This window comes from Chenopodium quinoa, unplaced genomic scaffold (genome assembly GCF_001683475.1).
Source record: "Chenopodium quinoa cultivar QQ74 unplaced genomic scaffold, ASM168347v1, whole genome shotgun sequence".
NCBI classification, from domain to species: domain Eukaryota; kingdom Viridiplantae; phylum Streptophyta; class Magnoliopsida; order Caryophyllales; family Amaranthaceae; genus Chenopodium; species Chenopodium quinoa.
In genome coordinates, this window is record NW_018744518.1 from 10,195 (window position 1) to 37,599 (window position 27,405).

A 27,405-nucleotide genomic window follows, 5' to 3' on the forward strand; every position below is an offset into this window, starting at 1 on the left:
GTTTTCTCTCTCTAGAACCCATGAACTTCTCTCTCTACAAATGATTTTTGGGGCCAATGAAATAGTGGATGCTAAGAAAATCAAGCAAGGGACTATTTATAGTCTTCTACCAAAAGGAAGAAAAAGGGCAAGGGAGAGGGCTCTCCGAATAGGCAGCCGCGCCCTCTCCAAGCTGGGTAAATAGCCTCGTAAAACCCAGAAAGCCGCGCCCGCGGGCCTAAGTGCCGCGCTCGCGGGGCTTCTCTGCCGCGCCTGCGGGGCCAATGCTACGCCCGCGGCACATATGCTCCGCGCCCGCGGCTCGCCATCTCCACTTTCTTCTGCTGGCTCAGACTTTTCCTGTCCGCGCCCGCGGCTTACAAGCCCGCGCCCGCGGCCCATCAGAACAGCGCGCCCTCTCCATCCTGGCATCTTCACTCCTTTGCCAAGCTCCTTTGGCATCTCCAGTCGAGCTATTGATTCGTGAATCGCACATAAGCGCTGGGAGCTGTCAAAACACATAAAAAGGAGGTAAAAACTAGAAGAAAAGACAAAAAGGGGAGGAAAAACCCGAGAGGGGGCTAAAGTGACTAAAATCAAGATAAAAGGGGTTAAAATAGGCATAAGCAAGTGACAAATCCGGGGGAAATCGGTAGTAAAAAGGGGTTAAAATGGTGGCATAAATGCCACGCATCAATAACCAATCAAAATTGTAAAATTTATGTTACCCCCACTCCCCTAAGATATAATATGACACCCAGTTTTGGCATGACCCATCATAAATATCAAAGGTTTCATCGGGTTTTTAATTGGAAAAGCAACCTCAATATTACTGGGACCTAGATTCATTATGTTCTGATTAAATAGTGAACTCTAGCGCATCATCACAAAACATTAATAAAATCTAACATGCATAATAAACTGAATGCATAAACAAGACATAGCATGGCCCCTAATCCTAAGAAAACTAATAAAGTAAATGCTCCCACTTGAATCATCATGGATCTCATCCACCTTGCTCCTTTGGGCCTTCACTTCATGGAATTCTTGGATTAACTGCAACCTGTAATTTTACTCAATTCTATCTACTACTTAAATACTTCTTGGCCGACTGTTCCTTTCTAGGAGTAGACGACTTCTTGGTGGAAAGCTGCTTGATTTCACCCCTAAGACTGCTCACGAGTTTCATGAGTTCGTCTCGGGTGACTGGGTTGATCCTGTCGCTTGGGAAGGATCAACTGGCTGCCCTGAGGGCTTACTTGGCTGTCCAGCAATCTTGCTTAGACCCGCCTGGTCATGGTGACGCTCCCCCTTTCTAAACTACGGATGCGTCTAGAGACGAGGGACCCATCACGGCACATGTAGGTTTAGACATCAGCGTCGTCCCCTAAATCATGGTCCTTCTGGACCACTATGTCCTTCGGAGGCCGATTGGTCCCAAGAGTCGGTACAGGTTCTTGTGAAGCCATCTTAGAGGTACTCTCCCCACAGACGGCGCCAAATGTTTCGGGGTTTTTTGGTTCCCTTGGGAGAGTTACAACACTAAGACTGGATCCACCAAGGGGGTGCCTGTGCTTGCAAAACAACGGAGCACCGAATGGTCGATGGTCCACTTTTGAAGATTAAGTTAGTATATGTTCGGAGTGAAAACGTGCGGAAAAGAAGTTATCTGCTTGGATTCCAAACTTAGGTGTACTGTTTCTTGAGAGTGACAGTTTAGACAATGATTGGTATTCAATCATGGTTATGTCATATAAGTTGTCCAAAAGATCAGATCCCCCTAAATGAGGGGAATGATCCCTATTTATAGGTTCCTAGGAATGTGTGCCCTTCTAGGGTTTGGTGCCCTAAGAAAGGGCACACCGTTTTTGCAGGGTCCCCTTGGGATTTGGGCCTTGAAAGCCGCCATTCCCAGGGGGCTAAATCTGCTTGCCACGTGTCACCATCTAGAAGGTCCAAGGTGGTGCCCCTTCCAGTGACACGTGGCTAGCTCGGATTAGGCCAGCTGGTAGGGTAAAAATACCCAAATCATCTATCGTTAGACGAGGCTCAAAGTGGTTTATCAAAAAATGATTGTATATTTGAAAGGGTGAAGATGATATGATAGGCTACAAGGGGTGCCTCTAATCATTGGTATACCTTGTGCATAGTTCGACATGATTTTTTTTAAAGCAATGTAATGAAATGATCATATGCAAGAAAATAAATGCTCATTTTATTAAAAGGGAAAAAGAAAAAATCTACAAAATAAATCTAAGGAAAATGAAAGGTGCCTATGCTAGACTTATTAGGGAAAGGAAGAATAAAAGAAAAATAGAAAAAGAGGTCATGAAATCTTGTCATTGAAGCTCGTCTGGTATCTTTTGCTTTATTATCACCCAGTCTTCATGCTAGCTAGAGGCAATGGAATCTTGTTTGCTTCTATGAGATCTTGAATGAGATTTTAAAACCTGTAACATTCATCGGTGGTGTGACCATATCCTTGATGGTACTTGCAATAAGAATTGGGATCCCATCTCAAAGATCATTTTTCTGGCGTTGGATCCTCGGTAGGGCCAATAGGTTTGATTAATCCTCAATCATAGAGACGATCGAAAGCAACATCATAGGTCATTCCAATGGGTGTGAACTCTCTTTTGGGTTTCTTTTTAGATCCTTGCTTATCCATAGCTAAGAAAACGTTATGGTCAAAGGTACTAACATTGTTACTAGAGTGGGCGTTTTCGAAAGAAGAAGGATTGTCGTTCTTCTTTTCTTTCCAGCCACTGTTGTTACTATTGTTAGTAGATTTTTTCTTTGCGGGGTCTTGTTTGATTTCAATATCGATGTCATAGACGGCCTTGAAAGTATTCAAATAATGTTGATATTTTAAATGCTTCGAATACTTCTCTTGGAGATTCTTGATAAACATCCTTACGGATTCTTTTTCGGTGGGCACCTCAATCATCTTAGCGGAAGTTTCCCTCCACTTATTAAAGAAAGAAGTAAAGCCTTCATTCTCTTTTTGTCTTAGCATCTCAAGTTGTCTATAGTCAGTTTCGACTTGAATATTACACTTATATCTGTCAATGAAAGCGTTTTTTTATTCCATCCCAAGTAGAGGTTTTCTCTTTATCAAGAGAAAAGAACCAATGTTGACAAACGGTTTCTAAAGACATTGAGAATAAAGAGTGAAAAATATTCTTATCAATCCCCTTGATGTTCATTATAGTTTCAAAGGCCCTTAAGTGAAAATAAGGATTGTCCGTTGGCTAGAACTTAGGGATATCATTGGCATTGAACTTTTGCGGAAGAAGCTTCTTGTCCACAGAGACCCCTTGTGAGCTAATGCCCTGGAATCTATAGTCTTTGGATATTTTGCTCAAGATTTCTTGCATGAGCTCCATTTGCTATTGTTTCACAGGGTCATTGATTTGAAGGGTTAAAGCCTTCAACACCTCAGTCACATTAGCCATTTGCTTCTTAAGCTCATTGATTTCTTCTTGACTTCTTTTTTTTTTTGGGTAAATAGGGAATTTTATTTCCAAGAGGAGACAAATTACAGCACAAAGTTATTGCCCACAAAGGCTAAGCAAAAACAACTACAAACACCACAAGACCAAAAGGTCAACCAAACACCAAAATAGTTCCTATAACACTCCTGCCACCTTCTAGGAAGGGTTCTAGGAGAGACTAGGAACAACTATTGGACTCAGGCACCTAGCCACCTTCTAGGAAGGGTTCTAGGTGCCAGGACCAGATTAACAGCCTAAGAACAACACAACCAGCAACCAAACAAACAAACTGCAAAAAAACAAAAACTGCAATAGCAGAAATTACATTATAAGCAGTTTTCTGTCAACATTAGAACATCTGCAGGCAACTCTAAACACAACATCTTTAAAAACAGTTTCTGCTGGTAAACAACATCCTTTAAACACAGTGTTGTTTCTCTGAATCCAAATGGCATACACTGCCTCAGCAAAAAACATCATAAACAATCTTCCAGCAACTTTAGTCTTCCTGCAAAATTTGAGGGCCAAGGAAACTTCATGACTGAAGTCCTGCACATTTCTTCTACAACTCAAAAGATCAAGAACTCTCTGCCAGATTTGCTTAGAGTAGTTACACTGAAAGAACAAGTGACTAACACTCTCAGCAGCTGTAAGGCAAAGAACATAAATAGGGTCACATTGCAAAATCCAAGATAAAAGCCTATCCTTAGTCATCAATCTGTTCCATAAAGCCAGCCAAAGGATAAAAATACTCTTTGGAGAAGCATGATTATTACAAACTAATCTTTTCCAAGGCACCTTAGGAGCTTGAGGTCTTAAACACCTATAAATCTTCTAGATTTGCACTCCAGGCCGTTTCCTCACCTTATCCCAACCACCAATGTCATTGATAACCTGTCTACATTTGAGAATTCTTCTTAAAACAAAGAACTTTTCTTAGGGATAGCAGCATCCCTACAATTTTTGTTCTTGAAATAATAGACATGCACCCACTTTACCCAAAGAGAGTCAGCCTTATGAGTAATATCCCATAAAAGCTTAGAAATAGCTGTAGTATTCCACTCAGGGAGATAAATAACATTCCAACCTCCACTTACTTTAGGAAAGCAAACAGAATTCCATCTAACAAGAGACTTCCTAGAGGGGTTGGAGTGACCAGTCCATAAGAACACCCTAAATATGGTTTCAATTTCCTTCAAGATCTTCTTAGGGAGCAAAAAAATTTTACTCTAGTAAGTCTGAACCCCAAATAACACACTCTTAATCAATTGCATCCTCCCAGCATTAGATAGATGCTTAGCAGCCCACCCATTGATCCTTGCTGTAACTCTATCAATAAGTGGCTTACATTTCCTAATAGTGAGCTTTTTAGAAGATAAAGGTACCCCAAGATACCTAAATGGAATGGAACCAGAAACCATTCCCAAGATATGCAGCAGAACAACCTGAGTTTTGTCAGAAATCCCCCCAAAATAAGCTTCACTTTTATCCATATTAGTAGAAAGACCAAAAGCTAAAGAGAACTTAGTGAAAGCTTGAAGAAGCAACTTGACAGAACATTCATCAGCTCTAGCAAACAACAACAAATCATCAGTAAACATGAGATGACTCAAATGAAGCTTTTCACAACTAGGGTGGTAATTGAAGTCAGGAATAGTATCAAGCTCATATAAGCACCTTGAGAGATATTCCATACCAATAGCAAAGAGAAAGGGGGACATAGAATCACCTTGTCTAAGCCCTTTCTCAGCAGCAAATGGAGGGGAAGGAACTCCATTAATGAGAACAGAAAAGAAACAGTAGTAATAAAGCTCATAATCCATCCAATAAATAGCCTAGGGAATCCCAACTCAGCTAAAACAGTTTCTAAGAAACTCCACTCAATGGAGTCATAGGCTTTCTTTAAATCCACTTTGATCAAGCACCTAGGAGTGATATTCTTATGAGAGTAACCCTTGATCAACTCGGTAGCCAAAAGAATGTTGTCGCATATGTGTTTACCAGGAATAAAACCAGCATGAGCTTCATCAATAACTTCCCCTACAATCCTTGCAATTCAGGCTGTCAAAATCTTGGAAATGATCTTGTATAATACTGTACAGCAAGCAATGGGTCTGAAATCCTTAGCAAAGGAAGGATTTTAAACTTTAGGAACCAGGGTAATAGCTGTACAATTCCAGGCTTTAAACATAACTCCAGTTCTAAAGAACTCAAAAACAGCAACATAAATATCATTCTTGATAATATGCCAAGACTTATGAAAGAAGAAAGAGTTAAAGCCATCAATACCAGGAGCTTTGGTGGCTTCAATTCCTTTTATAGCTTCATCAATCTCACCTGTAGTCACATCAGCAATAAGGGATTGCTGAGCAGAAACAGACAGTTGCCTTCCATTTCTCAGAGTAACAAGATCAACTACAGGCAAAGAACTAGCAGCAGATCCCATCAAATTCTTGTAAAACCCAACAATCTCATGCTCTTCCTCATCAGGTTTCTTCAGCAAAGTATTATAAGTAGTGTAAATAGAATCAATTCTATTAACACTCTGTCTATGCTTCATTATAGAGAAAAAATAGTGAGTATTACCATCTCCCAACTTGATCCATTCAACTCTAGATTTCTGCTTGTAAATATTTTCTTGAACATAGATCTTCAATATTTCACTTGCTGTATACAATCATTCTCAGCAAGAACCAATTCAGGGTTAAAATCATCTTTTAGCTTCACCTACACCTCTTCCAAAGCTGCCTGAGCAGCATCAACACATTACTAAAATGATTAATATTCAATTCCTTCACTTTAGCTTTTACACTCTTCAATTTATTCCATACTTGACCCATAACAGAACCATAGCCAGAATGATCCCAAGCTTCTTTAATAGCATCATTAAAATCAGTATGAGAGGCAATACAATTAAGGAATCTGAAAGGTCTTCCCTTACCAGGAAGAGAAGTAAAGACATCAAAAAGCATGAGACTATGATCAGATAAAGAAGAAGCCAAGTAAATAGCCTCAACATGAGCATAGAGAGTAAGCCAATTCTGATTAACCAGGCCCCTATCAATCCTAGTACAAGTTCTAAGCCCTAATTTAACCTTATTAGACCAAGAGTAAAAGAAACCCTTACTCTTAATCTCAAGAAACTCCATATAATCAATAAACTGTCTGAAATCCCTAATTTCATAATTAGTTACTTCAGTTCCATTCAATTTATCATCAGTGTGCAGTATTGAATTGAAATCCCCAGCACAAAGCCAAGGAAGATTAGGGGTATGCAACCCTCTAATGCCAGCCCAAAGATCCTTCCTGTCATGAATGGAATGTAAGCCATACACAAAGGTACAAGAAATTTCTTTCTGAAAATCCTTAGAACTGATAATACAATGCACATATTTCTCATTGACAGACAGAACCTGCAAAGTGAGTCTATCATTTTTCCATCCTATCCATATTCTACCTTTCTGAGAACAAGAATAGTTATCAGCCCAAGCCCAGCCTCTACCAAGCTTTCTCTGCATAACTACTTGATTCTTCTTTTTTATTTTTTTCTCAAACAAAGCAATAACATCCACATTTTATTTATAAAGTAGCTGTTTAACATCAGCCACCTTATTGAGGTCATTAAGACCCATTATATTCCATGTAAGGACTATCATGACCCCAGAGGGGGATTACCATCACCCCCGTTAGGAAATAGACCAAGAGTATCACCCAAAGCAAAGTAAGAGTTTGAATTAGCAATTCCAGTAACAACATGAACAGAACCATGAGTCTTATTCCTTCTGCCAACTATTCTCCAGTCATCTGAGTTATGTTGATGAGCAGTAGGGGCAGGAGTAATAACAGCAGCACCATGAAGAGAGTTATCAGCATTAGCAGAAGATCCAGCAGCAGAGATAGTTCCTGGAGAAGCTGAAGGTGTTGAGGGTAAAAATACCTCGTATACGTGGACCAATCTCATAGTGACACGTGGCCCAGTTATAGGGTGACACGTGTCACCATGGGAAGATGCCATGCAATTCAGAGCCCTTAAGGTCTCAGGCCAATCTTGTAGCGACACGTGGCCCAGTCAGAGGGTGACACGTGTCGTCATGAGAAGATGCCATGTGTTTAGGGCATGTGTTCCCTCTTTAATCAGCACACCAAAAATCCCTAACAACGTCAGGGCCCAAATCCCGAGAGATACCAATGAAAGCCGTAAAACGGCGCCCCCAGGGCAATGCGTGGCATTCACTAATTGCGCAGCCAATCACGCCACGCCAATCTAGGGTACAAACCCTAAAAAGGGGCACGAGCCCCACCCCTATAAATACCCCAATCGTTTATGATGGGAGGGGGATTCTTTCAAGACATTGATATACACAACAGAGCATTAAATAGCTCCAACTTCTCTCTACATTTTCTCTCTCTAGCCTTTTCCGTTCTGATCACTAACTTGATCGTCGGAGGCGAATATTCCGTTTACCGGAATATTCGTTATTTTGCAGGTGGACCGTCTCGTAGCCAGGAGAGCTTGACCAGAATCCGAGGAAATCCAAAAAACACCCGAAACATTTGGCGCCGTCTATGGGGATACTCGTACGCTATGGCGATAGACGGTCAGACACCTAATCCAGGCAACGATGGACATGTAGAGGATTTAATGCCTACAATCCGTACTAGCGATCCTCTGATAGCCACATTTCAAGAAGCTGATGACCCTCCTGTTACCGCAGCCTCTCTTAAGGCCGCGCTTAACAAACTCAGAAAAGAGATTGAAAACAATGGAGCCTCTACCTCTAGGCAGCCGCCCAGGAGAGAGGAGCAGAGGGCTCCAAAGAAGACGCACAGTAAAGCGGTCCATGCAACGGACGCTGGAAACACTCCTTTTCGAAGGCCGACTGGAAGGTCCCCGAGAGTGCCACGGACTAATTTCTCTGACTTGCTGGCGAAAACGCACTCGGCTGGGGGGAGGGGTAGGCAGCCTCGAAGAGAGGAGCCTGAGCAAACCAGACGATGGAAGGACGCAAGAGATTACCTTCGGCATAAGCAGCGGGAGCGCGCCGCCTACTCAGACACGGCCTCAACCCCAACTATGCCGGATGATTTCTCACATCATTCTCTATCCCAACATACCAACACGGCCATCACCAGCGAAAGTCAGGCGGTCCGCACCCCAACTCCTATTCCAGTCTTTCATGCTCCAACTCCTATTATAGCCAATCACTGCAATATCAGCCTCCTCAGGGGTTCAATGGCTTGATGCAGCCGAACCCCCAGGCATACGGACAATAGGGGCCATATGGGCAGGTGTACGGACAGGCTCCCTATCTAGCTGGACCGTCCGTGCAACCGCAACCCATCGATTAGCAGATGCGCCTATTTACTCTGGGAGATACGCCGCCCCCGTTTTCGCAAGATATCTTAAATGCCTCTCAGCCACCAAAGGTGAAGAGTGTACTTGTGGGAGCCTATGATGGCACGGGCAACCCAGAAGCGCACATCTCCTCATACAGGAACCTGATGTGCTTGCAAAGCGTAGATGACGCTACTTGGTGTAAATGTTTCCCAGCCACTCTAAAAGGTGTGGCGCAGGATTGGTTCAACAGTTTGCCGGCCGGATGTATCAATTGTTTTACTACTCTTAGTTTGCTGTTCAGGGGAAACTTTTCATACAACATACCGCCTCGAAAGACTAGCCTTAACTTGGCGACAATCGTCCAGGGAAAAAATGAGGGCTTACGCTCGTACGTCCAGCGATTTAACCAAGAAAAAGCCCAAATTCATAATCTGCCGGACGAAATGGCTTACTTTGAATTTCTCCAGGGATTAAGGCACAATGGTTTTAAATTTGACTTGGTAAGGAAAAAGATTCGGACATACGCAGGTGTTCTGCGGGAAGCCGAAGCTTATATTGAGGCGACGAACTTTTGTTCGCTCACAAAAACAGAAGCGTCGGCCAAGGGGGCTGAGAAAAAACCTTCTCAGCAAGACTCGACCAGCCAAAAGAAAGAAGGAAAAAAGAGAAAGGAAGTCTGGGTGGCTGATGCCCAGCCGCAGAAGTCCAAGAAGGTCAAAGCATACGAGCCTCAGTTTGAATTCAACAAGGATTTCTATTCTATCCTTATGGAAATCAAGGATAAGTTTGAATTTGAGACGCCACAACCGCTGAGAGGCCCGGCTCAGTATAGGAACAAGAACAAGTATTGTCATTACCACAAGGATGTGGGACATGACACGAATGATTGCATCAACTTGAAGAGACTGCTGGACACGCTAGCCGAGAAGGGCATGCTAAATTCGTATGTGATGAAGTCCAAATTCACTTACACACGGACAAACAACACGTCCGAGAAAAGACAGAAGAATGATAAGAACAAAGATAAGGAAGATGACGGCAACAACACTGATTCAGGTTTTGTGGCTGTGATATCAGGAGGATTTGCCTCAGGCGGCCCCACTATGAGAGGGATCAAGAGGACGCCCGCAACTTGGGTAAGGTAATGCAAATGGACTCAGTAAAGGCCGAACCTTTCCCCGAAGTAATCATCAGTGAAGCCGATCAGGGGAAGGTCAAATCCTTGCATAATGATCCCATGGTATTCATTATGAAGATAGCCAACTTGAAGGTCGGACGATATTGATTGACACGGGTAGCGCGACTGATATCATCAGCCTTGCCGCCTTGAAGAATCTAAGCTTCCCAGAGGATGCTCTCCAGGACATCACTCACGCGTTGGTTGGATTTGGGGGGAATGTCATCCACCCAGTGGGGCGGATAGACTTACTTGTCCGATTTGGGAAAAAAGGGGAAGGAAGAGATATGGTTGTCCGCTTCTTGGTTGTGAAAGAACTGACTGGATATAATGTCATACTCGGCCGTCCTACACTGAATGCAGCAAAAGCAGTCATTGTGCCTCACCTAATGCTGCTAAAGTTTAAGAGGACGGACGGGAATATAGGCACAATCCAAGGAAGTCAGAAGATGGCAAAAGAATGTAATCAGTTGGTAGTTAAGCCTACAACGCGTGGACCAAAATTGTCCAAGCCAAAAGAAGAAGGAACCTCACTCCCAACACAGCAGGTCGGCCAGAAGCGTAAGGCGGCCAAGATAGAGCAAGCATAGCAATTAATGACTGTCGATCGGCCAGAGGATTTACGACCTCGGCCGGCCGGCAGCCACCAAGATTTAGTGCTTGACCCCGATCAACCAGGTCGGACGGTTAGTGTGGGCACTATAGCTTTGGGTGTGCTTGGGGATGAGTTAATTCAATTATTGAGAGAGTTCAAGGATGTATTTGCATTTGATGTCGGCGAGATGCCAGGTATAAGCCTTGACCTGGCCGTGCATGATTGGCTGTAAACCCGGCCGTTAAGCCTGTCCGCCAGAAGAAAAGGAATCATGGAGAAGAGAGGAATCAGGCGGCCGTAGCAGAAGTCAAGAAGCTTTTGGACGCTGGTTTCATTCGGCAATGTTATTACCCAGAATGGGTGGCCAATGTGGTCCTTGTGAAGAAGTCGAATGGAACTTGGAGAATGTGTGTGGATTACACCGATCTAAACAAGGCATGCCCTAAGGATAGCTTTCCCCTGCCCAAAATCGACCGCCTGGTTGATTTGACGGCCGGGCATGTCCTGATGAGTTTTATGGATGCATACTCCGGATTCCATCAAATTCCATTATGGGAAGAATACCAGGAGAAAACAGCGTTCGTGACTGAGCAGGGGTTATATTGTTACAAAGTTATGCCATTCGGCCTTAAGAATGCCCCAGCTACCTTTCAACGACTTGATAATACAGTCTTTAAAGATCAGCTCGGCCAGAATATGGAGGCGTACATTGATGACATGATTGTCAAGTCAAAAGAGTCGGCCGAACATTTGAAGGATTTACGAGAAACTTTCACCGAACTCAAGCGGCATAAGACGATGTTAAATCCAAAGAAATGTGTCTTTGGTGTTGAGTCTGGTAAATTTCTCAGATTTTTAATTGATCAACGTGGAATTGAGCCAACCCTGAAAAAATCCAAGCCGTCATGGACATGAAGTTACCAAGGACAATTAAAGAAGTCCAAAGATTGACCGGCTGTTTTGCCGCACTTGGTAGATTTCTGTCAAGATCAGGGGATAAGTGCCGCTATTTCTTTCAAACCATAAAGAAGAAAGCCATGTTTGAGTGGACAAAGGAGGCCGAGGAAGCCTTGATACAGCTAAAAGGCCATCTACACACGTTGCCTCGGCTTGTCATTCCACTTAAGAGCGAGAAGCTATTCATCTATCTTGCCATCTCTGAACACTCCTTAAGTGTCGTCCTACTTGCTGAACGGGACGCCCGCCAGATCCATGTCTACTTTATTAGCCACGTGCTACATAACGCTGAGCTAAGGTATCCCCCCATTGAAAAATTTGGCTTGGCATTATACATGGCATCGAAAAAGTTGCGGCCATACTTCTTGGCACATTCAATTGTGGTCTACACAGACCAACCTTTGAAGAAGCCATTTACAACTCTAGAGGCAAGCGGTCGTATGCTTAAATGGGCCTTGGAAATGAGAGGCTTGGATATTACATTTGAGCCAAGAAAAGAAATCAAGGGGCAAGCCTTTGCTGATTTTTTAGCTGAAATGACTCGGCCGGATCTTCAGACGGTCGGAGATCAAATCTGGAAAGTGTTCGTGGATGGTAGCGCGACAGTTACTGGTTGCGGTGCAGGTGTTATATGCCTGTCTCCTGAGGGAGATAAGTTTGAGTACGCCCTGAGATTTCAGTTTCAAGCCTCTAATAATGAGGCCGAGTACGAAGCCCTCTTGGACGGCCTAAGAATGTGTAAGGCGGCAGGAGCGACAAAAATTGATGTATGCTCTGACTCCCTACTTGTAGTTGGCCAAGTGAATGGAGACTTCGAGGCGAGGGAGCCGGCCATGATAAAATACTTGAAGATTGTAAAAGAGGAGGCTAAGAGCCTAGATCATTTTACTCTTCAGCAGGTCCCTCGTTCGTCCAATCATCAGGCGGACGCCCTCTCTAAGTTAGCATCCTCAGCATCATGTGATACTCCCAGGTCAGTGTTTTGGGAAGTGAAAGAAAAGAGGAGTATTGACGCTGAACCATTACATGCCATTGATAGAAGCTCCACTTGGATGGACGGGATCATATCTTACCTAAAGGACAGATTACTCCCAGCTGATCCTAAAGAGAGCTGGCTGATGAAAAAGAGAGCGGCCTGGTTTGAAATTAAGCAAGGAGAGTTGTTCAAAAAGGCATTTGTAAAACCGTACCTGAAATGCATCACTCCTGAGAGAGGGCATGATGTCTTGGATGATCTTCACCAGGGGTAGTGTGGTTCTCACATTGGAGGACGAGCTTTGGCTGAAAAGGCTGCCCGCCTGGGTTACTACTGGCCGAGCTTAAAGTCGGACGCAATGGAAATGGTAAAGAAGTGTGACAAGTGCCAGAGGTTTGCAACATTAATTCACCGACCCGCCAACAGTCTTTCGGCGATTAGTAGTCCGCTCCCCTTTGCCAAATGGGGGATGGACATTTTAGGACCGTACACACCAGCGTCCGGCCAAAGGCGGTATGTGTTTGTAGCAGTAGACTACTTCACAAAATGGGTAGAGGCCGTGGCCGTGCGGGGCATCAAATGGACGGATGTTTCCGCCTTCATATGGAAGAGTATCATTACACGCTTTGGCGTTCCTCAATCTATGGTGTTTGACAACGGACCCCAGTTCGAAACGCCTCAACTAAAAGAATGGTTCGGCCGACCATAAGCAAATGGTCAGGTAGAGGCATACAACAAATTGATCTCCAATGGAATTAAGCGCAAGCTTGAAAGAGCAGGCGGCTTATGGGCTGATGAGTTAGTCAATGTGTTGTGGTCCATACGAACCACGGCCAAGAGTTCCACAGGAGAAACTCCCTTCTTCTTAGTCTATGGTGCCGAGGCGGTCCTTCCAATTGAAATGTATGAGCCCACCCTTAGGGTGATGCTATATGATGAAGCGGCCAATTGGGAAGCCATGAAGACCGCCCTAGATTTCCTTCCTGAAGCTAGGGCAACGCGACACTTAGACACGAAATCTATCGTCTACGGATGACAAGGGCGTACAATTGCTGAGTGTCAAAGCGGCCGATAAAGTTGGGAGATCTGGTCCTAAGGAAGATGGAGGCTGTGGGACGAGCAAATGAGGATGGGAAGCTGACCCTAAATTGGGAAGGGCCGTATCGAGTGAGGGAAGAGGTCCGAGATGGGACTTACCGTCTTGAAGCCATGAACGACTGACCCATTCCACGTACATGGAACACTGACAATCTGAAGAGATATTATGTTTAGGTACTTAGCCAAAAGCTGTGTATACAGCTAGGTCTGTTGACCGAGCAATGTAAGCCGTACGACCACAACATGTAATTTTGACAAATTAATGAAAAGTAAAACATTGTTATAACTATTTTTCCATTTAATTTATGCTTATTTGCACAGTCATAACTTATACGGATAGGCCGCGTGAAATTTGCGAGTAGGTTGCTTGCAACATAGCAACTCGGTCGCAGAACAAAAGTAAATAAAATAAGAACGGGCAACTTGATCCCGAGTCATATGAATACGTCCGCCCTTAATTAAGGCGGACGGAAAAGGTAAGGTACCCTGTGAAACCCATATAATGGGGCAAGGGCAAGCCCAGCCGAACATGAAAATTTTAAGTTGAGATCATACTTGGAATTTTCTGAGTGCGTCCGAGCGATAGTTTCAACGGACAAACTCACATAAAGCCAATTGAACGGCCAATTAATGTGTTGATTCGGCGTACCGCCTAGACCAAGGGCAATCATTATTATGATTTGATTAACTTGTTAGAAGTCATACCATCTAGGGTATAAACTCTACCAAGTCAATCAAACCACCCAAAATATGGACTAGGCGAACGCCGAATAAACGGGCATACCCCACAATTGTACGAAGATACAAAAATACGCGTACATAAAATCGCTCAAACGTGAAAAAGTATGCGTACGAAAATGCAAAAACTTAAGTGTAAAATTTGCAAAATATAAAGCAAAACCTGAAAGCTGAATTTATAAAAGACCGCTCAAAGGGCGGCAAAGTGCTTTACATAAAGATTGCTCAAAAAGGCGGCGGATACAGAGCAAAAATAAAATAATTAACAAAGGCAGAAAAAAGCTGAAATCACGGGGCGGCCGGAGTAGAAGCTGGCCCCTAGCCTAGGCCGGGATCCTAAGTAGTGGCAAGGGACGTGTCATCAGCAGGCGCCTCCTTGCTCTCAGCCTCACCATCTTTGTTGGCCGCAATTACTTTGTCTTCGTCCTCTTCTGAGGTAGTTGGCTTGACATCAAGCTCGGGTGAAGGTTGTCCGGCCTTCCTAGCCTCCTCTTTGAGGCAGACAAAGTTAAGATGCTTGGTGAAGCGTTCCTGGTAAAAGGCCGCCTCTCCCTCGTCCACCATAAGCTCAAAAGCCTCAAAGAAGTGGCTCTTCAGCCTGTCTTCAGCATTCTGCTCAATGCGGACTACCTCATCCGCACTGGGGGCTCGAGGTGTTTTCAATTGGAGAGTTAAGTCCTCAACGGACTTCTTTAAACTTTCCACCTCGGCTCTCAGGGCGTCCGCCTCGTCCAAGGCTCCTTCAAGTGCTTTCGGGCCAAGTCCACATCACTTTGAAGCTTCTCGGAGGCCTCGAACCCTTCCCTCTAGCGTTGGCCGTCCAGCAGGGCCTGATCCCTCTCCTGTCTCACGGAATCTCTGGCCACGGACTCTTGTTGAAGGGCCTCGCCCAGCTTCACCAAATCTTCCGCCTACCGCGACGCCTTGTCGAACAGCGCGTTGATTTGGGTTTCGAAATACCGACGCTGGACGACCGCTTCCCCAGTAATGGCATCCTGGGTCTTCTGAATCTTGGCCCAGGCATGCTTCATCCGCTCATTCTCGTTGTCCTTCCATTCCAGGAAGGCATTCAGCCGCAGGAAGAGCTGCGTACAGGGTAAATTTGTTAGCAAAGTAAGAGTAAAAAATTGACTAAGTGCATTTGAGGGTAAAAGTTACCTCAGCGCTGCAATTGATCATGGGGCCGAGGAAGCCCTCATGTATCCCCCGCAGCTTATGTCGTTGCTCAGTAGGGACGGCCCGGGCCATGGCTTCCCGCATAGCCTTCCTGTCCGCCCCAGTAAGGGACTGGCCGGGCAGCCTCATTTGTAGCTCCTCTGCAATGTCTGTATGCGGACGCAAAGAGTTTAATTTAAGCTCAGTAAAAAAAAAAAAAAAAAGAAGAAACGAAGTATAAAATCCGAAATCACTTGGACTGACCGTCAGAGAAGCTTGGAGGGGTAGGAAGGTTGAAAGTGAATGGCGGGGGCGGTGCAGGCTCGTCACCCTCTTCCCCCGTCCGGCCAGGCTGATAGCCGGCCGACTGACTGGCTTCAAGCCAATCAGATTCATTGACTCTTTTGACGGGCGGAGTCAATTCTGGCCCGGTCGTTTTGCCGGGGTCGACTTACCCCCATCATCCGATTTCTCGGACCTAACATGACCCGGCGTGGCAGCCGGATCTATGGAATTGGAGGCCCCGCTATCACTCAGTCGGGGTTGTTCTCCTTTGGACTGCTTAGAGACAGTCCGCGACGTCGTCTTGGCCGCAGAAGTGGAAGTGGTCTTGGACGCGACCGTCTTCCTTTGTTTGGATGCCTTGCCGTCCTTGTCCGTCTTGGACGCCGGGGACGATTGCTTCCGTTTGGACCTAGGGGTTGGAGTGGCCAGCTGTAGAGGCAAAGGTTAGCAAAAAGGGAGCAAGATAATATAATTGATAGGCCGTGCCAAGTTAGGGAGAAGATCTCTTCCGTAATACATACACGGCCGAAAGAAAGAAATCAAGATGGATATACTTACTTCTTTATATTGCTCGTACAGCTTCTCGAGAGCCTTGTACCGAGCCAAGTCAATATCCGTCATGGTAACCTCCCCTTTCTGCTCTGGGTCAAGCATCTTGAACGCCTCAGCTGAAAGAGAAAAGGAAAGTGTTAGAAAGTTCTTCAAACTCAAATAATCTGTATATGTATATGTGTCCGTGCGCCCACCTTGGGGCAGGTTCTTGTACAGGCCATAGGCGGACATAAATGTGGGATCCCGCAGCCAGCTGGATAAAGGGACCCAGTTACTTGGAACGCGCTCAGTTTTGCCGTTCCTTATCACCCGCTTGACTTTGAAATATTCAAGCTGGTACTCCTGGTTGGGGTGGACGGGTGGCTTATCAGGCTTGAGGTCCCCGCGTCCAAGTTGAATGGGCTCAGCATTGAACTGATTCATCCGCAAGTTAAGCTCAACATCTTTGGTCTTGATGCGGTAGAATCGGTGCTTCCAGTCACGCCACTTAGAGACGCGGTCCACCACCATCATGTAGTCTCTAGTGGTGCTCAGGATGAACCAGCCGTCCGTATCCGCGTCCAGCTTAGTCAATGAGTGCATCTCACAGAAAACTGCAAAGTCTGGCTTGAAGCCTTTGCAGATGCACGTCACCAAGTACCCAAAAATGTTCAACCAGCTGTTTGGCATCAGCTGGAAGAGGGCTATGTCATACTCGTCCAAAATCGTGCGGACGAAAGGATGGAGGGGGAAGCGGAGTCCTACGTCTAAGGCCGCCCTGTAGACGCTAAATGATCTTTGGCGCGGCCTCTCTTCCTCCCAAGTGGCCAGAGCGCGGGATTTCCTTGGAGGCTCGAGGAGAAACAATATCCTCAAGGGGCCTTTTGCCTTTATCTTTGGCACCGGCCGCCTGAATTCCCGTAGGAGGGGCTCTGCGAGGGGGCAAGTCGGACGGTTCATTAATTGAGACCCCTATTCTTGGTCTGTTCGACCTGCCATATCAGAGAAAGAGTTCAGAGGGAGTTGGGACGGACGTATCAGCGTCCGCCCGAGAAGAGGAAGGAGGCCTTTCGCAGAGTAGCAACTCGACCCCATCCATGACCGAGTTGGCATATTGGGGGAACCTCAACTCCGGAGTTCGCCCGGATGTTCCCCCTGTAGCAGAAGCGCCTTGAGTTCTTTGGCGCTCCTCGAACAAGGAAGTTACTTCCACGGCCGAGCAATGAGTGCCCGTGGAAGCGGTCGTAGGAGTGGAAGAAGGAGTCTCTAAGTTGGCACTATTTAGGTCATATGGAGGCCTAGGGTTCACCAGACTTTCGTCTGGATTTCTGGCCGCATAAAGATCATGCGTCTGCCTTGTCCGTGCCATGTTCGACTGCAGGGACAGAGAAGAATGGGTGGATGTGAGTTGGTACGCACTAGAAATGGACCCACTCCATGAAGGAGACAACTCGTCTCCGTTCACTCTAGACTCCTCAGTCCCAGGCGAACGGCCGGCCTTATGAGGAGAAACGGACGAAGCCGAGTGTTGAGCCAGATTTTAAATAAATAAAGAAATAAAAATACAAAGAAAAGAAACCAGGCGGCCTACCTCTATACGTGTTGAAAACTTGGAAGCCTTGAAAGTTGATTGGAAAACTCAACAAAAGTGGCCGGAAAACTCAAACGCACGGCGGAGCACTCGAAGATTTAAAGAAAAACTCACTTTCTCTCTCTAGAAGCTCTGACTTCTCTCTAGAGAATGTAAAGTTCCAAAGTGCCAAAATGAGGTCAAACCTCTTGTATATATAGGCAAAAGTTATGGGGGTAAGACAGTAAATTCATCTTTCCCGCCTAAACAAATCTGAACGGTTATAATTTGAAAATGTGACCTAGAATTTGGAGGGACAAGGAGCAACTCCGTTAAATTAGGCGGAAAAGATGACGACCTAAGAAACGGCGCATCTAAAGGAAAGTTAGCAGAGCTAAAGCTCCCTTCGCAACGACAAGACGACCGCATTTCCTAAAAGTGAGACGGCCTACTTTCGTCCGCGTCCTCTGTATAGATAAGCGTTCCGTCTAAACTGACACAACCCCAATACACCTGTACGTACCAAGGCTATTTAAGATCAGAGGAGTCGGCCTGTAAGCGTACGAGCCACTCCCTCTGAGGGGCAAATGTTGAGGGTAAAAATACCTCGTATACGTGGACAAATCCCATAGTGACACGTGGCCCAATTATAGGGTGACACGTGTCACCATGGGAAGATGCCACGCAATTCACAGCCCTTAAGGTCTCAGGTTAATCTTATAGCGACACGTGGCCCAGTCAAAGGGTGACAGGTGTCGTCATGAGAAGATGCCATGTGTTTAGGGCATGTGTTCCCTCTTTAATCAGCACACCAAAAAGCCCTAACAACGTCAGGGCTCAAATCCCGAGAGATACCAATGAAAGCCGTAAAACGGCGCCCCCAGGGCAATGCGTGGCATTCACTAATTGCGCAGCCAATCACGCCACGCCAATCTAGGGTACAAACCCTAAAAAGGGGCACGAGCCCCACCCCTATAAATACCCCAATCATTTATGATGGGAGGGGGATTCTTTCAAGACATTGATATACACAACCGAGCATTAAATAGCTCCAACTTCTCTCTACATTTTCTCTCTCTAGCCTTTTCCGTTCTGATCACTAACTTGATCGTCGGAGGCGAATATTCCGTTTATCGGAATATTCGTTATTTTGCAGGTGGACCGTCTCGTTGCTAGGAGAGCGTGACCAATATCCGAGGAAATCCAAAAAACACCCGAAACAGCAGGAACTGCAGGGGCAGCAGCAGCAGCAGGGCTAGTCTTAGTCTTAGGAACCCAAACCTTGGCTGGTTCCTTTGGAGGTTGCTTAGTAGTTATTTTCTTAACTAGTGGCTTAGCTTCACAATTATGGCCAACCCTATTACACTTTTTGCAAAAGGGGGAGCCTACTCAAATATAATTTTTTGCTCAATTAGCTCACCTGCAGGACTCTTAACCCATATACTAGAAGGAAGATGTTTAGTAGCATCCACCTCAATGAGAAGTTGGAGACTCTCATTTACTAAGATGTGCATTCATCAGCACAAATAGGAACCCCAATAACACTCCCCGGCCTGCTAAGAGTTTCAATACCCCAGCAGTTCAAAGGCAAGTTAGGGAGTTTAACCCATAAAGGAATTGTTCTAAGCACTTCATCATGAAAAATAAATTTCTTAGACCATGACTTAACAGCAGGTCTACCCATAAAAATATGAGGCCCAGCATTCAAAATAATATCCTTATCATCAGAATTTTGCAATTTAATGAGAAAATAACCATCATCATGCCAGTATATAGCAGGCTTAAGGACACCTTTCCAGTTATCAGAAATGTACCTGTATACAGCAACAATGGTAGGATAATATCCCAAAACAAAGAAAATGATAGTGTTTTGCCAATTAGCATTGCCCTGCTCCAATTCTGAAGCTGAGCAACAGTTTTCCCATCTCTGATTACAGGGGAAACAAAGGACAAACTGATACCCTTAGTAGTAAGCTTCTCCTGAGGAACTTTGTTCCATGGGTTGCTATTCTGAGGTTGCTGACCAGTCTCAGGTTGTCCAAGTGGTTGATTACCACTTATAGGATCATTTCCCAAAGAAATCGAAGAAGAACCAGGCCTAGAATCCAATCGAACAGTACCCAGAGAAACCCTAGGTATTGCTTGATTTTCATCCCTTGCAATTGATCCAAAATTAACATCATTACTACTTCTAGGCAGCTCATAAGAACTATGTGAAGCAACTCCTAGAGCAACTCTAGCAGCATTAGACCTAAAAACTAATGGAACAGTAACTTCAGGTATTGTTGCATTAGATTTGAACAACTGAGTACTCAACACATGAACTTTCTCAAGAGCTTCCAAATCTGCTCTAGTAATCTTCCCAACTAAAGGATGAACTAAATGAGCTAGAGGTGAAATAAGTTCCTGAAGATTATCAGCTTCCTCAGGAATTGCAGCAGTTCTAGAAAAACCATGAACATTAAATTGATTTAAACCATCATCCAAAGTAATCGATGAAGCTACAGTAGATTGAGTAAGGTTATTTTGAGGTATGGGGGTGGATTGTTTCTTCTTTTGATCCATTTTAATCGATTGAGCTGAAGGAAAAACCAGGAGAATCAGATCACCATGGAAGGAGAGAGAAGAGAGAAAAGTCAACGCAAGTCAACGCCCCCTCAATGTGTGAATGTGTTTAATTTCTTCTTGACTTGCCATTATCTTCTTAGCTTTTCTTTTTTGACCGACTAGTTTATCAAAAACTTGAACTTGAACGAAGGTGTTGTCCTTGATTAATCGCCCTTCTCTCCTTGACCATGTGATGTGGAAAGAGAAATTAGGGATATTTACTGTTAATTATTTGAACCAAATTCTATTCAACATGCAATAGATGGAAGGAGGTTGGAAGAATGAATAATGTGACATGGAGAAAGCATGTATAGAATGGAAAGATGATGTAGATGGGGATATATAGAAGAATTTAGGAATAAAGTGGACCCCAACTCAAATGACGGAAAGAGAGACTCATGCATGAACCTAATACATGGTCATGGTGACATATACAAAGTTTGTGCTAAGACTAGTGTGTGTAAGTGACATGTTAAGACTTGTGTCATGACCATGTGACTAGACTCGAACAAAGACTAAGTTAAGACCTCATGTATGTGCACTAAACTGAATAGGTTGTAGTATTTTAGTCATACATTTTTATCTGTGACTCTGATTGGGATGAAACCAACGCCAAATTAAAGTTAAAACTCGGGGCTTCAGATCCATAGGTTTTAAGACTCATAACTCTTTCTATAACTCCAAATATGACCAAAACAAGTTGACTTTTGTGCAGTATACGGGAATAAAAATCCGGGTTGACTCAAAGGAACTATGACTCGATTTTAGACATATTTTTTTAGCTCAAATTAATTAATTAATTAATTATGCAAAGTCCTTTATTCATTGGTTATTTTATTTAGACTTAATCACAAGTCAAACAAACGGTTAGTGTAAACACACATAGGTTATGCACAAGCAAAGAATGCACAAGTAGTCACGTAATCACAATATGATGCAATGAGTTTGCAACCTAACCATGGCTCTAGTTCTCTAAAGTTCAAGGATATAGGTTAGTCAAAGAGGGTCCATGGTTATGAGTCTGAATGCATCGCGCGGAAGCCTTACCCTTTGGAAGGGTTGGCGCATATGGATAGGACCTCGCAAGTTAAACTTGCTTCCACGGTTTGGTGGATTCACAAACCCGGATGTACCCGTCGTTTCCAGGAGCATGTGATTGGGTAGATGGAGCGTGAACCCCCAAAGGGTTATAGCCATATGTAGAACACATATGGGTTTCAGAAAAGAGAGAAAAACTCAATCAGGAAGTAGAATTGAGCCAATAGTGCTAAAACTAGTAATAACAAGAAGGCAGAGTGTAAGGAGGGTGATCCCATCGTAAGGGGTACTCTCCTAAATGCCCATGACCACTTAAAAGCCTAGGACTTTACACTTGTTAGGGTGTAGTAGGATTTAAATTCCTGACTGTTTGGGGGACCTTGAATTAAAATTGATTCTATAACTCATAAACCTCGTTCATGCCTTTCTTCCATGTGGAGTTCATGGAATAATTAGCACGAATCATAAGTTTACCCATGCCCAAATTGGTCTATACAGTAGAAATGAGTTCGGGAGCGAGGGTATTAAAACAACGTTCCTTTTAGAGGGGAATCGTTATCCTAGCCCTAGTGCGGCCTCTACTAGCTCTTCCTTTTCTACAATTTCATCACCAAACAATATATGCAACGCGATACCTAAAACTATGTTAGTTGATTTTATTTACAAGTAATAATTCACGTAGGAATTACATCGTAATGTCGTTATTCTTATTTAATCAAATTCGTGAAAAGGACAAGAAAATAAACAATATTCGCCTTGGCTTAAGTGATCAACCAACAATTATTTAATTCAATTATAATCTTTATTTAACGCAAGATACTATGTGGAATTGATTAATTAATTATTTTAAAGGTGATCAAACAACACTAATTAATTGATTAAGGTCCTTTTAAACAAGAAAATAAATGTGATATAACTAAGTGCTCGGGAATTTAACACTTCTCTTTGCTAGATCTCCATTTAGAACACTTATGGACTCGTTCTTGTTAGGGAACCTCCACCGTAGTAACAAAATATCAATAGGGTGAGTGTTTAGGACAAGAGGGGCTAGGTTGCACAAGTTCACAAGTATTTCGCCAGAGTTATAGGTTATTTTCTGTCTGTTTAAGCCTTAGTCTAAGCTCGTATTTATAGGGAATGGTTAGGTTTAGGGTTTCGAGAATTCTGGCGCATTAGGTGTCGCGCGCAACAGGATGAGAGTTGCGTGCGGCATCCCAGTGCAAGTGATTTTGTTGCGCTGCTATGGGCAGCGCAACTAATTGTCTTGCACGCGGCTTTATGTTAAGATTCGATTATATATTTTCCGTATAATTCTGAATCTTCCGCAGCGCAACTCTAGAGGTTGCTCTAGGTGTCGCGCGCAACTGAATTAGTTGCACGCGGCAGCCTAGCACGGCAGTTTGAGATGCTCGCGGCTTTTTCTGCGGCAACACTAAGATTTAACCTAGGCGCTCCTAAGATTTAAGCCTAATTATGATTGGGTATAGTTAATTGGACCTTTGTTTTGTCTTTTATTTTTAATTTGGGCTAGTCTTTTGTGTTTTGTGGCTTAACCAGTTATCCATAAGTATTCTTCACTTTGATTCAACACGAAGATGGTTTCATTTATCGTCATTGCACTTCATGTCGGGACAGGAGGCCAAAAGTAGATGTCTATAGTTAGCCCCCACTTTGATCGAGTCTAGAATAGACGATGATCAAATTAGTCAAGGAAATAATTCAGAGACTCATTCTGCGAAGTTCTCTAAGGATAGAGAATCTTTCAGTAATGTTTAAGGATATTGAAACAATCATTGGTTCCCTAGTGTTTGTGATTGTTCCAGAAGAAATGAAACAAAAGATAGGGTAGAGCTAGGACAGTTATTGTATGAGGTCTACCCAATGCTAGATGCAGGGGCGTATAATAGATCAATATGAACATCATGAGCTGTCCCATAATAAAACCAGTTGTTGTTGATACCTTCTTCTCGATTCCTTCTTCTCCTTCTTTCATAACCTGAGTTCGGAGAAGGAAGAGATAAGAGGGCCCTATGGAGAATGTGGTCAGAAATCCATAATAGAGTCCGACCACAACGACCGAATTGATTATCTTCATGCATAAGGATACTAGATTACGGCCGGGGCAAAAGGGTCCTGGTACTATCCAGGTGCTGCGATTTCGGACTGTCTTTCTTCCTTGACTACTTGAAAACTCTTGTCGTAAGAAAATTCGGAAATGAAATAAGTCTACCGGAAGCCCTTGGTACTTGTCTGATCAATCACACTGATAGCTTCTGGTTTCTGGAGAGAATCTTGCTCATGGAGGAAGAGTACGCGTGCTAGCGCGCTACGGCTTAGGCAGTTGATCGGATCAGTGCTAGCACTACAAAAAGCTCCGGTCTTAACTCCCCTACTACTGCTGTGCAACCTTTCCTCGGGTTCGTAGAGTCGGGTTTCCCGTTTACCCACAACGGAGGAGCCGCCCCCACCGGGCAGGCGGCCACGGGTCATAACGCACTCTTCGCACAACAAATCCACTAAGTAGCTATTAAGGCTAGAAAAAGTTTTTCCTAGTCTTAACGCGCTAAAGAATCTAGATTGATCCTTTGCAATTGTAGAACGCTTTTACAAGTAAAGGTGTTCTGGGTGATGTCAAGTCATGAGAAGAGATCGGTTTTAAAAGGATAAAAGGGGAAGATTTCCTCTCAATCGTGTCATCGTTGGTCTAAAGTCCCTCGATATGCATTGAAACTTAATCCTGACTTTAACAAAGTAAAAAGATGAAAAAGGGGTTTTCAGTATTTGAGCCGAAATGGTCCGGTATTCGAGCCGGGTCCGGTAATCGAGCCGAATGTCCACAAGATAGAAATACATGTCTCAGGACTGGAGGCATATATCCAAATCCATTGAGAGGGAAGAAAGTCAACAACTCTCTCAGCAGTTTTGTCCACAAGATAAGTACATGTGGTTCAGGACTAGGGGCACGTGACTTCATAGGCGCGACATCATCTCGTCGCTTCTTTATACAGGGGATGATTTTGACACCCTAACTGTCCGGTAAGTTAGTAAGCGCACTAACTACCGTATTTGCTCCCATTCAAGAAGTGCCTGTTCCTGATGGTTCGTCGCGCCTGTCGACTCGTGAGCTAACGCCTACAGTAATTCTCTACCTTTTAGTCCTGAGAGGTAGATCTCTCAAAGCTTGGGCTGAAGTGAAATTTTATGCAACACCAACACCGTACAATTTTGCGCCATACGTTACGCCATTTGCATTCTTACGCTGCATGAAAACGCCTTCATTTTTGCTTCGGACGTGAAAAAAGAAGAAAATTCGAACATTTATAACGTCAGTACAGTAAATTGACAAATTTGTCTATGGGTGCTTTTACGTAAAGCACCACCACGGAACGTCTTAAGGCACTGTTACGAAAAACGTTCAAAATGTATGCTTGGGGAAGGCACAAAGCACGGTGTGCATGCAAGAATGATGCAAAAAAATAACAAAGAAGAAAACAAACTACAATATGCAAAGCAATTTAAAAAGATTTTGATAATTTGCGCGCCATTACGTCTAATAACGAGCAAAAACCGTTAAAAAAAAGATCTAACGGATCAAAATCAAGATTCCGGTCATTTTAGTGACCAGTATCCACGCGCAACTCAGTTGGTCGCGCTGGCTAGGCGCGCGCATCATTCTGAGTTGCGCTGGTACGTTGCACGTAACAGATTTAGTTGCGCGCGACATTGATGTCAGTAAAGTGAAATCGTTGAGCGCAATTTTCACTCTACTCTTTCTTTCTCCTCCCTTCGCCATTTTCGCCCCTTTCTCTCTCTAGGAAGCTCGGATTTTTGCGATTTTCGAAGCTAAAGGAAGAAAATTTCGTCCTTAATTCATATTTGCAGTAATCCAATGTAAGTTTTTTGCTAGAATTTGTTCTTTTCTGGTTGAATTTGAACGATTTTTGAATCGTTAAACCCCAAATTTCGAATTTGGGGGTTTTTGATTCAGTCCATTATTCTTGAAAATGTTTGTTCTATGTTGTCATGCTATGTTTTAAGGAGTGTTTTGCAACAAATTTCATGAAAAATAGTTAAGTATTGAACCTTGTATGAGCATTTCTTTGTTCGAATTCGTTCTTGTTCTTTTTTTGAGTTTTGCTTGATTTTATTGCTTTTTCTTGCTCATTTTGGTTATAATTGCTGATTATGAAGTAGATTATAGTGATGGAACCAATATTACTTTCATAATTCATTTTCACGAATTTTGAATTGTTGGAAAATGGCGCGAAACATACTCTTAGCTTATTCTTGCCATGTTCAAACTTCAAAATTGTTTGGGAGATGATAACCATGTTTATATTACTGTTATTGGTCTAGAAGTAGTTGATTCTTTGAGATTTTTGAAATACAATCCCTTGAATACTTAGTTGAAACTGGTATAGGATGGCTTTTGTGGGTGTTAGAAGCCCCCATTTAATGAGTTTAATTGCATGTATCGTAGCCCCCAAGTATGGGTGGCCTTCGATTTTCGTGTTTTGCCCTATCGGCAGCCGTTATGCTGCCGAAATGGGTCTAAAATACGTATATTAGTTTAGTTTAGGAAATAAAGTAAACTAATTAAAGAAACTTTATCCATCATAGTATGGACTCGCCTCCATTTGTCGATGTTGAGGAAATATAACGAAAGGAAAGGGAAATACAACCAGGAAAGGACAAGCTGCAAAAATGATTTGGTAAAGGTGTATTGAGGGTTTAAAGTGATTAATTTATTCGAATTGTGGTGGATAGATTGTCTAAGTCCGCAATGTTTAAAACCCGATGAAGGAGACTTCGAAGATGGAGCAACTTGCGAAAGGCTTACATCAAATTCGTTGTGAGATTACGTGGAGTTCCTGAAAATATCATGTCAGATAAAAATTCCTAGTTTCTTTCAAAATCCTAGAAGGAGGTATACAGGAGAACTTTGGTAATACATTTGAGACGATTACAACCTCCACCCATTGGTATAATAGCGAAATAATATTTGACAGGGAAATTTATGCAGAAACACAAGCGTATTCAATTTCAGAAAAGGATGAAACAAAGTCACCATACAAGTCAGCATTGGTATGGCAACATTTTGAGGTTGGAATAAAAGAACCATAAAGTTCACTATGTTGGGGAACATTAGAGACCGAAGCAAGAAAAGTATACATGAATGGATTTGATCTGAGTAGTTTAAACAACGGACAAGGCATAAGTGTTATTGAAAGTGTAACCCATAAGACAAAAGATGAATTTTGGTAAGAAAGAAAATTGGAGCCAAAGTATATAGAGATATATATGAATTTGCATAGAATTGGTAAAGTGGCAAATAACTTGGCATATTATTAGACCTTGGTAAGGTATAAGACGTTCTTATAAGTCATTGTGAAAGAACAATGACTAAAGGTATGAGTTGCAAAGGAAATTAATGGGTGTAATCAATTTGATCAAGAGAAAGCTAGACAAAATCAAGGTTTTAGATAGCAAGTGCTTCATACTTTTACTAGAGGATTGGTAAAAGATGGCATAAATGGAAATTGATTATTTTTGGTGTGATGAGTAAGGAATTGATGAGATTTTTGGTACTAGCAACAAGGAAGGAATATAGAGAAGTATTATGATTTTACCAAGGATGAAATGAGAAAGAGAACAACATAACTCTAAAGTTCAATTAAGTAGAGTTACGGGGGCGTAACTGGTTTTCATTAAGGGAGGTAGAGTGCGATAGAATTGCGCGTTTTTCCCTAAATTTGGCATTTTAAGTGCTTTTTCGGTCAGTTTTACACTGATTTTGTTATTTAGTTTGTTTGTCTTACACACTAGGATGTGTAATTTTATTACCAAAGTTGAATCCTACACTAATA

The 27,405-nt window shown here is 43.3% G+C and overlaps 3 protein-coding genes across 3 annotated transcripts; all 3 read right to left on the bottom strand.

Moving 5' to 3' along the window:
• Positions 1–3,794: 3,794 nt before the first annotated feature.
• On the bottom strand, positions 3,795–4,360 carry LOC110698404. The gene is made up of 2 exons (XM_021875823.1): positions 4,338–4,360; positions 3,795–4,191 (listed from the first exon to the last, which is right to left on the bottom strand). The coding sequence occupies exons 1-2, from the start codon at positions 4,358–4,360 to the stop codon at positions 3,795–3,797; spliced, it is 420 nt and encodes a 139-aa protein (XP_021731515.1).
• A 342-nt stretch (positions 4,361–4,702) lies between these two features.
• Positions 4,703–5,296, bottom strand: LOC110698405 (uncharacterized mitochondrial protein AtMg01250-like). The gene has a single exon (XM_021875824.1). It carries the CDS (start codon positions 5,294–5,296, stop codon positions 4,703–4,705), a length of 594 nt encoding a protein of 197 aa, XP_021731516.1.
• A 317-nt stretch (positions 5,297–5,613) lies between these two features.
• On the bottom strand, positions 5,614–6,991 carry LOC110698406. The gene is made up of 2 exons (XM_021875825.1): positions 6,205–6,991; positions 5,614–6,140 (listed from the first exon to the last, which is right to left on the bottom strand). The coding sequence occupies exons 1-2, from the start codon at positions 6,989–6,991 to the stop codon at positions 5,614–5,616; spliced, it is 1,314 nt and encodes a 437-aa protein (XP_021731517.1).
• Positions 6,992–27,405: the final 20,414 nt, after the last annotated feature.